The 12500-nt window shown below is 35.0% G+C and overlaps 2 protein-coding genes across 3 annotated transcripts in view; one reads left to right on the top strand and one right to left on the bottom strand.

The window, feature by feature from the left end:
* Positions 1-3760, top strand: part of LOC122247042 (FAD-dependent oxidoreductase domain-containing protein 1) — an 8667-nt gene extending 4907 nt beyond the window's left edge. Inside the window, exons 5-8 of the mRNA XM_043006000.2 lie at positions 1-124; positions 565-805; positions 1029-1143; positions 3081-3760. The exon at positions 1-124 is cut by the window's left edge and continues 22 nt beyond it. Coding sequence (XP_042861934.2) covers positions 1-124; positions 565-805; positions 1029-1143; positions 3081-3220 — 620 coding nt within the window. The 3' untranslated portion in view covers positions 3221-3760. The remainder of the gene's footprint in view (positions 125-564; positions 806-1028; positions 1144-3080) is intronic.
* Positions 3761-4082: 322 nt separating this feature from the next.
* LOC122247043 (aminoacylase-1) lies at positions 4083-10613 on the bottom strand. Of its 2 annotated transcripts, none has more exons than XM_043006002.2 (10): positions 10412-10613; positions 9687-9856; positions 8578-8749; positions 8205-8351; positions 7914-8101; positions 7594-7746; positions 7276-7355; positions 6012-6072; positions 4490-4676; positions 4083-4254 (listed from the first exon to the last, which is right to left on the bottom strand). In XM_043006002.2, exons 1-9 carry the CDS (start codon positions 10491-10493, stop codon positions 4527-4529), a joined length of 1203 nt encoding a protein of 400 aa, XP_042861936.2. In that variant the 5' UTR covers positions 10494-10613; the 3' UTR covers positions 4083-4254; positions 4490-4526. The 2 variants fall into 2 exon arrangements, with proteins under 2 accessions (XP_042861936.2, XP_042861935.2); XM_043006001.2 differs by lacking the exon at positions 6012-6072 and adding an exon at positions 6436-6496 and having other exon boundaries at positions 10412-10611.
* Positions 10614-12500: the final 1887 nt, after the last annotated feature.

Raw genomic sequence — 12500 nt, 5'->3', positions numbered from 1 at the left:
AACGAAACATTAGGTTTTCAATATGTGTGGTGGCTGCAGGAGCATGGTCGGGTGAAGTTGGCCGATTAGTTGGCATCGGAGACGGAGCAGGAATCATTGGGGTCCCAATACCTGTTGAGCCTAGGTTTGTAGAATTTTAAAAATAAAGTTAGATGATATATTGCAAAGAGTGCACTGTTTTCAGATAGTTGACTCTTATTTCTGGGTATTTTTTTTTTGTGCCTACTATAACATGACAAAAAAGAGTTTACATTTCTTTCAAGTAGTTGCCACTGTTATATTTGCAATCTTGAGTTTATTTTGTGAAAGTGTAGATTGGTCATAGGAATAATATCCACGGTAACTTAATTTACATATAATGTTTAGGTAATTGCTAGGTACCATATTGAGCATATTGTGATAAATTATACATTCCTACTATCGAACACAGAAATATTTAACTCTGGTACTACGTAAAATTTTAGGAGCCAGAAAAATATACATTTTATTTAAAATGTAATATAGAAAAGACCAATATTATATGAGATTTACACTTGATTATTTTAAGGCAATTTATTTCTCCAGGAAACGTTATGTATATTGTGTACATGCACCAGATGGCCCAGGGTTGGACAGCCCCTTGCTCATTGACCCAAATGGAACTTATTTCCGACGAGAAGGGTTAGGAGGGTTGTATCTCTGTGGACAGTCACCCACAGAAGAACATGAACCCTCTATAGATAACTTGGACGTAGATCATGAATTTTTTGAGTCAAATGTTTGGCCAACCATCGCAAACAGAGTACCTTCATTTGAAAAGTTAAAGGTTTGTATTCAGTATTAATTAAACTCATTGTCTTTACGGTGCCCAATATATATTCATTTCAATTCTTGAATGAATAGATTCTAAAGCCACCCCATTTTCTGTGGTAGAATTTTGAAAAGTGTCAGTCCTGTCACTAATCATATCCTATATAAGAAAAGATTTCATTGGAAGTTTTATTCAGATGGAGCAGATAGCTTTAAATAATGAATATTTCCACTTACAGCTACAAAGTTCTTGGGCAGGATACTATGACTACAACACCTTTGATCAGAATGGCATAATTGGACTCCACCCTATCTTCACAAACATGTTCATTGCTACTGGATTTAGTGGCCATGGTAAGTCTTATTTATCAAGTGGTCCTTTGATGTTTTTGCACTCCATTTAGTCAGCTACGGATATTGCAAGAGAAACATACAGGGTGTCAGCATATTCCAGTTATACATGAATTCATCGGGCAATTCTTACTACATTTAGTGGACATCACTTAGTGCATAGGATCTTCATTACTGCTCATCACATAGTACACTGTTGCCTTGCTCCTGATATTCTGGGATGTCTCAATAGAGCCAACAGATTTATTGTTAGAAGTTTTGCCTTTGTTAATATGCATCACATGTTTTATTCCAGAAGTAGAGATACTCTGAATTATTCTATATGTTGAGCCTGTGAAATAAGAACCTCATATTTTTAATTTTGGATATCTAGTCACTGATGCACACAAAATATGGGACTACACAAATGGAGGCAAACTAAGGGTTTTCTTAATAATAATTTTCATAGCAACTTTCCTGCAACTATATTAGATATTGCAATAAAACTATAGTAGTGAAACATTTCCTGTAGACACACACACACACACACACACACACACACACACACACACACACACACACACACACACACACACACACACACACACACACACACACACACACACACACACACACACACACACACACACAGACACACACAGACACACAGACACACACACAGACACACACACAGACACACACACGCACAGAGACACACACACACACACAGACACACACACACACACACACACACACACACACACACACACACACACACACACACACACACACACACACACACACACACACACACACACACACACACACACACACACACACACACAGACACACACAGACACACACAGACACACAGACACACACACACACACACACACAGACACACACACACAGACACACACACACAGACACACACACACACACAGACACACACACACAGACACACACACACACACACACACACACACACACACACACACACACACACACACACACACACACACACACACACACACACACACACACACACACACACACACACACACACACACATTATTATATGTTTTTCATGAGATACTCATAATGCAAACATAGACACAGCATTAAGTCACAAAGGAAACACACCCACACATATCCATCCCCCCCTTTTATGTCCATCTCTTACTTCAGTTTCCCATCTTGGCCACTTAGTATTTTTATTTTTGACCTTCCATATGTCAACTTCACACTCCACTTTGTTGGGATGTGAGTACAAGAACAGAAAAGATCCTTTATTCATACTTCTAAACATCAATATTAACCCTCTCTGGACGGGTGGTACACCATGGGTACCGCGCATTCAAGGCCTGTTCGCTGGGGACGCCATACGGTGTCGTTTATTTAACTGATTTAGGCCTATGCGTTCGAGAGCCCCGGCATTGTGACATGCAAGACTGGAATGCCCCTGTCGTGAATGGGTTAAGCCCAACAATCCCAAACAAGTGTTGTCCTATACTAAAAGTGAACTTATGAGGCATACTTAATAACCCATTCACGCCGGGGCTATTTTGGCTCTAAATGGTTGTAATGCCGGGTATTTGAATGCCTAACACCTCAGGATTCTCGGGCGCACTAGCTGCGAGCGAGCGCTGTATGCCAGCTCACCCTACACGCCAGCCTTGACTAAATATCTTGTCTCTGGTGTCTGACCCAAAAACCACTGAACGTGACAGCAAGTAACCGCCGTGAATGGGTTAAGAACAGGAAATGCAGGCTATGGGTTTGCTTAAAGAATATTTAGTGATTACTTGCTATTGGTCATGAACCTAATTTTTTTGGTTATCCTTTTGGAGGATATAGTAGGGAAATTGTTCCTGTGGGTCTTTTCTGGTAATAATGTTATTTTTTTTCCATAGGCAACATAAACTGATAAAAGTGAATCTAATACCAGTGTTCTCCTACAGGTATACAGCAAGCTGCAGGTGTTGGTCGTGCAGTAATGGAGAGTATTCTGCATGGGGAGTACCAGAGCATAAACTTGGAGAGGTTTGGTTTTGAGCGAGTTTTAACCAACGAGCCCCTTTATGAACAAAACATTGTATGACACTACGACAACCATAGGGATATTGGGAGAAATGCTATTGGCTGATTTTTGTAAACACAAAATATGTGAATAATATTTCACTCAGAATTTTGTAGAAAGGGCGAAAATGGAAGAATAAGATAAATAAAACTAAAACTGCCAATTTTATGTAATAGTAATGTTGTCATAGAACTTATTTGTAAATTGAATTGTATAATATGTTGCAGTATATATACTGTATATATTTGTAGTTAAATTAGTGTTCAAAGAGATGGGATGGAATTATTTGTTTAATTCTCAATTAATACATTGAAATGAATGATAAACATGTTTTGATACCTTAAAATAACAAAATTAAGTGTAATAAACTTGTTAAATGGTTATTTTGGTCATATTGTAAGCACCTTGCATGTTATATTATATTTTACAGTATTATGTAAGTACTTTATTAATATTGCTTCTTTAGACACCTTTGTTATAATACTGGTAACAGACTTATGTAAATTTGTACAATTGTTAATAAAGTTGTTAAGTTCTTTATATTAAATATATTTTAACAAATGGTTTTCCTTTTCCCTAAGTACTGAAAAATACACTGATAATACATAGAATTGTACTAGTGGGTGTATCTTATTTTACACAATATTTTTGAGTTATTTATAAACAATATTCAAAATGTCATTGCAATATTATGGATGATCTTTGATCCCTGATAAGCAAGTTTCTTTATATATTCATATATGTAACATTTCTCTTTTTCTTCTGATTGGAGATGATAATTTAGCTTTACTTTAATATCATTATAAAGTATCATTTTATCAATTCAATACAGGTTCAACACATTTCCCAAATAGCATTACTAGAGGGTTAGAAAAAAAAAGTGTATTTCTTAAGAGGAAGATCAATGCCCTTTATTTTTCTGCATAAAATATACTGTAAAGGCACAACAGAGCATTTGAATCCCTAAAGCTGCAGCAAACAGAACAGCAATAATGGAAGACTTGACTTGAGAACAAAACGATGTAGCAAATGGAAGACGTGCAGCATTCCCTGATCTGTCAACAAAAGAACACTTATTAACTTAAGATAATAATTAGTCAGAATATTCTCATGTGCAATATTAATGTTTCTTGTCTTGAAGAGGCATTAGTTGTTTTTTCTCTGACTAACATTTCTCATTATTTAATTTATTTATTGTGACTAGTACACTTATTATTGGGCAACTCATTGTGTACATGTAATTAACCAGAATTTTTTTTCTTCATGCAAATGAAGTACAGTATTTCATACATTCCTGAGAAGGAAGTGTCAGCTTCTTGCACCCCATTCAGTTCTTCAAGTTTGCAAGATCTGGGATGATCGTCATGTAGATCTCGATTCCGCGAAGGAAGATTTTCTCGTTAAGGAACTCATTGTGGTCGTGGAGGAGGATTGGCGTTTTATTCATGGGGGAAAACCCAAGTGCTGGGATGCCAAGCTGAGGATGAATCAGGTTGCAATTTGTTTATTCATCCTAAGCATCATCTTATATATGTATTTCATCAATTGTATAAATCAATATCTTTTTATATGGGTCAAGAGAATTTTAAAATTTGTGTGTGTGTGTGTGTGTATATGTATGTATGTATGTATGTATGTGTGTGTGTGTGTGTGTGTGTGTGTGTGTGTGTGTGTGTGTATGTATGTATGTATGTGTGTGTGTGTGTGTGTGTGTGTGTGTGTGTGTGTGTGTGTGTGTGTGTGTGTGTGTGTGTGTGTGTGTGTGTGTGTGTATGTGTATGTGTGTATGTGTATGTGTATGTGTATGTGTGTGTGTGTATATGTGTATGTGTGTGTGTATGTGTGTGTATGTATGTGTGTATGTGTGTGTGTGTGTGTGTGTGTGTGTGTGTGTGTGTGTGTGTGTGTGTGTGTGTGTGTGTGTGTGTGTGTGTGTGTGTGTATGTGTGTGTATGTGTGTATGTGTGTGTGTGTGTATGTATGTGTGTGTGTGTGTGTGTGTGTGTGTGTGTGTGTGTGTGTGTGTGTGTGTGTGTGTGTGTGTGTGTGTGTGTGTGTATGTGTGTGTGTGTATGTATGTGTGTATGTGTGTGTGTGTATGTGTGTATGTGTGTATGTGTGTATGTGTGTGTGTGTGTGTGTGTGTGTGTGTGTGTGTGTGTGTGTGTGTGTGTGTGTGTGTGTGTGTGTGTGTGTGTGTGTGTGCACACTTTATGCTTGTGTCCCTCATAATTCAAAAGTAATATTGTAGCTTTGGGTTTTGAAAGTTTTTTTGAAGGCAAAATGAAATGTTCAAGTTAAAATTTGAACACTTTTAGAAATCAAAATTTACCTAACTATATATCCATATCAGATATTAATCATGGCACAAAAGCATGTAAAGCTGTAACACAAATAATTTCAAGTTGTGCACACCAGATGATATTTTTAGTTCTGAGTATAAACACTCAACTCTTCGTCTATGACAGGTTCCTTGAAAATTGAAAATAAAAAGAGTATATGAAATAAAATACTTTTGAGAATCTTCATTGAGCAACATAAAAAAATGTTGAGCAATTTTTTTTTACAAACCTCAAAGCCAAAATATTAATGATAGGGATTTGTAGTGTCTACATGGATGTGGAAGTGTGTGTATGTGTACATGATTTAACTGTTAAATACAAATGAGCAAAAAAATGATAATGAAAAGAGAAATAAAAAACAAGTAAAAACATTTATGTTCCAGTTATGTTGACTGCTGAATATAATACATATAATTATTTGTTTTGTAGGAAATCAAATTCTAAATGAAATAGCAACATGCTACACTCACAGCTCTCAGATAGCAGGCGTCAGTACTTGCTGCAAAGATATCTTTCTCAATTGTTATCTTCCTGGTAAAGAGCAAAGCCATCTATTATTATTATTATTTTTTTTTACTTTCTTTTTTCATTGAATAAATGAATGAATGAGTGAGTGAGTGAGTGAATGAATGAATGTGTGTGTGTGTAAAATAACAATAAAAACAATAGGATGAAAATTAATGAAAATGAGAAGTTGTTCTAATGTTTGCAGCCACTTCCTTTTCTTCACCTTTGCAACTATGCATCTTATAGTATCATTTTTTACTGTCTGTTTCATGTCAGGTTACTTATTAATTTTTAGGTGTAAAATGTATAATAATAAAATGTGTATATGTATGATTATGCTTAGAGCAACATTTGCCAGCATATGTTTTAGTTAGATCTTAATCTTACCTGCCTAATGAACCTGCTGTCTGTAGCTGCTGGGAAAATCTCTTTCACTAATCTTACTCCTCTGAAAATGCACATGATACTCAATATCTTTTTTTTCTTCTTTTGACCAAATGTAATACAAATTTACCTCGCATTTCTAGAACAATGAAATATATCATTGTCTGTTAAATGAGGCAACCTGGAGAATAAGTAAGCTTATTATTTTTAACTTACTACTGTAACAAAATGCCAGTCACCATATCTAGAGACAAACCAATTTCATTTTTATTCAGGCTATTGATTATTTTGTTCTCCTGCTCTTCAAATGTATGCTTTTCTAGTTACTAATTGTTTTAACATATATAGGTATATATATATATACACATACAGACACAGACACAGACACAGACACAGACACAGACACAGACACAGACACAGACACAGACAGACACACACACATATGTATATATATATATATATATATATATATATATATATATATATATATATATATATATATATATATATATATATATATTTATATCAAACAAAAAAGTAGCCAATGTGATGCTACACAAGCATTCTATTTATATTAGTCATCTGTTTTTGTTAAAGATATGGCTATCACACCAAGATTGATTAGGAAGGCTGGCTGATAGCAATTATCTATTATGCTACTACCTCTTAATCATTGTTATGACAATAGTAAAATATAATTTTGAAATATATCAGTATAACATAAATATAAATATCAATATAATTTTTTATTTCACCATCCTTAATCACACCAATGGATGATAATAACTATGATTATTATATAAATAATTGCAAAATGGATAAAAAAAGAGCTAGAAAACTTACTCTTTCTTGCAAGCTTCTGAGAATGTGTCCCACCAAACAGACTTGCCGTCTTCCACGCATGTAATATTCTGACACATGTCCTGAAAAGAAAATCATTGGCATCAAAGGGTGAATGTTCATGAAACATGTTTAATAGTGGTCAATTAGAATTTCTCTTTTTCTTTATGAGTATAAATTGTAGAATTCTAGAGAGCATTTTCTTTTCTCATCTTTCATCTCTTGCACTCTTTAGGTCTCTCTTTTTCTTTTTTTTCTTGTCTTTTACTTTTTTCCATATTTATTAACTTCCATATTAACATAGTTTTACAACAATCTTACCTTCTGCTTAAACTCATAGATAACATCATCCCCAGCTGCCTTGCACCAGCTCTTGATCATCTCTTCAAACTTTCCAAGGTCTTGAGTTGGCGTGATACGAATGTCAAAGCCAACTGAAAGCTCCGATGGCACAACATTGAACTGCACACCACCCTGGTCAGAGAGAAAGAGAAAGAAAAAAAAGTAAGCCTTTCAACAGATAAACATGATGTATTTATAATATCCTTAGAAATTTTAAGATTTGTAAAGTACAGAGATCCAGGTTATGTACTTATATCATGTGTCAATAAATTTTAAAGCTGAATTTTTAATAATTTTACCTCCAATATTGTTAGGTTCACTGATGTAACATTACCAAGTCGAATATCTTCATTTTCCTTCAATTTGCGCTCCTGTTCATCACGGTAATTGAGGAAAGCGTTTATGACCTTCCTCAGTTTTTCACCAGCAGTGTTGGGTAAGAACTGTGAGCCATGACCTGGCTGACCAGGGCACTTTACCAAAACCCCTTGAAAAAAAAAAAAAAATAAGTATTAAACAAATACCCCAAACATAATACCTGATATCATGATTTTTTTTGTCAGTGTAATAATTTCTGTAATGATACTCACACCAGGGAGCCCTTTCTCCATAAAAGACTGTAAATTTCTCTGTAGGGTTTGCATAGCCTTCATCCATGGCAAAGCCAACATTCATCTTCTTGAACATGTCAGTCTTGACAAACTCAAACATGCCAGGCTTACCCCCAATCTCCTCATCTGTAAGAGGGTCATGGAGGTCAATATTATCTTTCAAGAGTAACTCCTAATTTTGCTTTTGTAAATACCAAATCAAATTGTCAAAGATTTCATGTTTAAAGGAGGAACTGACTTATAATGATTTTGTACATTTGAAAAAAATATATAATAACAGTTCATGAAAAAACATCTATATATTTTGAGTATGTGTAAGACAATAACCTAGTTAACAAATGTGATGACTGACCTGGAACAAATGAAAGATGAATTGTGCGAAGGAATTTATGACCTTTCTTCTTCAGTTCCTTCAGTGCTTCCATATACTGAATTCCAACGCACTTCATGTCTTGGGTTCCTCGTCCAAAAATGTCACCATTCTCGTCTTTATGTGCACTAAATGGCTCATATTTCCAGTGTTCCTGAAAATCAAGGAATTGCAGTAGTCATAAATCTATCTTTAGTGGAAATGTTTGTATTTTTTTTAGCTAATATGCAATATTTAAATCAATTTCTAAATTTGTAAATTTGACCAGTCAGGGAAAAACTTAGTTCATCAAAATATGATACACAATCTCAAATCATACTCAAGCACTATAAAATAGAGACGAAGATGTTTACTCGTTCCATAAATTGAAATTGGTTAGGCTGATAGCATTATAGGTTCTATAGTAATTACAAAATTTGGTAAAAAAGGAAAAAAAGAAAAAATGGCTCTGATACATTTCAAATGAAAGTTTTGTAATGAAAAAGTAATGTAACAATATATATATATATATATATAACATATATAAATATATATATATATACATATATATGTATACACACACATATATATACATATATATATACATATACATACATATATATACACACAATATATATATACATATACACACACACACACACATTTATTTATTTTTTTTTTTGGGGGGGGGGGAATAAATGTTTAGATGATAATCAGATGTTCTATATCACATACATCCTAACAAGATGCAGCCTGCAGACCTCCCTGGCATTAAGGAACCAGTCCAAGATCTCTTTTCCCAGAATATAAGTGATGGAGGCTTGCTGGCCTTTTCTAGAGCACCAAGCACATCACTCGACACAATGCCAATATTGAGTTGGACTTTAGATTGCAGGCCATCCATCACAGATCACAGTAATTTATATGGAATATAGGCAATATAATTTTGACAGAAAAAAATCCATAGTGGGTATCTTCTAAACATTCAACTATCCTTTTTTTCTTTAAAATTTCTTATTCCTTGAATACTTTTTTTCCTTACTACAAAAAAATCTACACCTATGAGCGTGGAAAGTTTGCTCCTTAAAATTAATGAAAACCTTCAAGCTTACAGGAAAAACCGGAACAACATCTGTGTGAGAGTTGAGAAGGATTGACGGAAGGGATGGATCTTCCCCAACTAAGGTCATCAGCACTATGGGCTTCCCAGGGACGCACTCGACCACCTGGGACTCGGCACCAAGCTCCTTTGCTTGCTCAAGTAAGAAGTCTGTACAGCTGGCTGTTGGAAGAAACATTTGGTTAATGGAACACAGATAATTATCAATTGTGATTAAGAATGAGGCTAGTAAATCATAAAATCTAATATCTCGTAAAATCAAACATGAAAAAAATAAATTGCATTATTGTTATGAGTAAAGCTAATTCCTCTATACATATCTGTATTTCACCCCTCCCACTTTAAATTAATTTCATATTTATTTTTCATGTCCTACTCAGCTATTGTGACTTAAATTACTTCTTATGGATAGCTAGCATAGCAAACAGTCTTGCAGATCTGTTGTACAGGATTTAAACTTTTCACAACTGCTATCACATTAGCAGAACTATACCTCCGGCAAGATTTACCAATATATAACTTCAAATAAATTAACAGCAAAGCACCTAATCCAATTCATATTACATACTGATATCAGCTAAGGTATAAAACACAACAGAAATGTCACTGTATCATCGTGACACTTGTTCCGGTCACCAGGACAGCGACATGAACAAAATGTTATTCACTTTAGTTCACACACCACAAGCCAACATAAACAGGAACAAGTCAACATACCATAATCCGGGCTCGGCTGTACGGTCTTAATCCTTACATAATTACGAAAATTGGTTACCGCGGGATGTTCTGTCTCTGTCATTGTGGGTAACTTGGACGTGCAGCGGGAGAGAAGACTGATAGAAGAAGAATCGTTATCGCAGAATCTGACTTGGAGGTTCCTCTCCCGCTGTCAAGACGGTCGATGTTGCTGGTTTGTCTTTATTCAACTTTCGGGTGTTTGAAAATCCCATTCACAGATTTACCGTGTTACTTCCTATTAACTGCAGTGTACATATATATTATATATACACATACATACAAACATGAATATGTTGATTTTAAAAGTAATGCTGAAAATCTATATTTTGGTCTTGTTTCGCTGAAATTTGATATATTCACTTTAAAGGAGTTTGAAGGTCGGATCTGTCTCTTATACATTCATATAAACGTAAAGAAAACCAATCTTTTTATCGTTGGCTATGAAGTTACCCTGACAAAGCAATATATATCTGATAAACTTTTAACAATCATCTTAACGGGGTTCTGCACTTACTGTCTCGGAGTCATTAACTTCCGAAGTTTATTCTTCCTGAAGTGGGCAGTGTACTAGCTGAATATGAAACGTTAATTGTTACAAGACAGTTACGTGATTTAATATCATATCTGCCGTACTAGTAAGGATGACATGTAACTCCAATCATATTATTCATGTTAATAGTCACGATCCGCATTCGGCCTCATGCCCGTGCCCCCCCCCCCCTTCAATACACAAACAAGACACTCAAGAAGCGGGTCCTTGGGTGGGGGATTGGGCCCCCTCCGTCTGGCGTGATAAATTGTTATCCAAACCAGTTTTACACGATATAGAGAAATATAGGAAAACAGAGGCAACATCTTACATACGGTTGTGCTAAAATTGGTATGGAGATGTCGACGTGTGCATAATTTCCTCTAAATCATCATGATTAAGTATACATATAACTTTTATCCTAACTGGCATCATGAGAGCCGAGAGATCTACTACTTACTATAGATAGTTTACAGTCTTATTCAACATGAAAGTGACAAATTTCGCTCCAAAATGCTTAGAAAAACCTATAGAATTCTAATAATCCCTATTGGCTGCCTTTCACACTGACTGATGCTTGGTGACTCCTCATTAAACAATCCCTTCCCCTCCTCAGGCATATCCTTGATCCTCCAGTGTATAGTCAACACACACACACACACACACGCACACACGCACACACGCACGCACGCACGCACGCACGCACTAATCACCCAGCAACACAAGCACTGTATAGTGGCCAATAATCTTCTTACCCATGTATGAGGGGTGTGGCTTATGGGCAGATAAGAAATAAGGTAACTTTACGAGGAAAATTAGGCCAAATCTGAAAATTCGTGTCATTCCCTGGAGCAAAAAAAAATACATACATTACTCTGAACTGGGGTGGAAATTGGAATAAACACCAGTGGGGACTGATTGAACCATTTTTACGGTATGATCCTGTCATTATCATACCGGAATTTGATTTAAAAAGGAAGTAGAGAGATGGATCTAAAATGTATAAAAAAAAATATATTCTTTTTTCTTCGGGTAAATTACTAGTGGAATATAATAATCAATAAAAACTAATTTGAAGAATTTGAATGAGTTGTAAGTGTTAATAACGGTATAAATGAAATTGAATAATTGTACAATGCAAAGAATGTAATCATTAAGTCACATATATACCTTTAATAACAATTGATACAATGGTCTCTGATTTGAAAGTGTATGATCACTGCGTGCTTTCACTATCAACAGACTGGTCAAAAGTAGAAAGTCAGCAAAAACAGTACTCAAGTGTCAAGGTGTCATGTATCTCAGGATGAAATGACAATCAGATATGGACACTAAAATAAGGGAAGATAAGCTAAATATAAGCTAAAAAAAAAAAAAATAATAACAATAATGCTTGGGTTTAACCATCAAGTAACTGGAATCTGTACAGATTACGTATAAAGTATCATATAAGTACAATTCTTTACATCTCCATATATATACACATACTCTAAAGAAATGTATACTATTTCAATTAATATAGCTTTTTAGGTACAGATC

Source organism: Penaeus japonicus, unplaced genomic scaffold, assembly GCF_977035675.1.
Source record: "Penaeus japonicus unplaced genomic scaffold, GWHDUDI00000001_assembly GWHDUDI00000005, whole genome shotgun sequence".
In the NCBI taxonomy this organism is placed as follows: domain Eukaryota; kingdom Metazoa; phylum Arthropoda; class Malacostraca; order Decapoda; family Penaeidae; genus Penaeus; species Penaeus japonicus.
The sequence above is the reverse complement of the archived record's forward strand: the minus strand, read 5'-3'. Positions and strand labels throughout refer to the sequence as shown.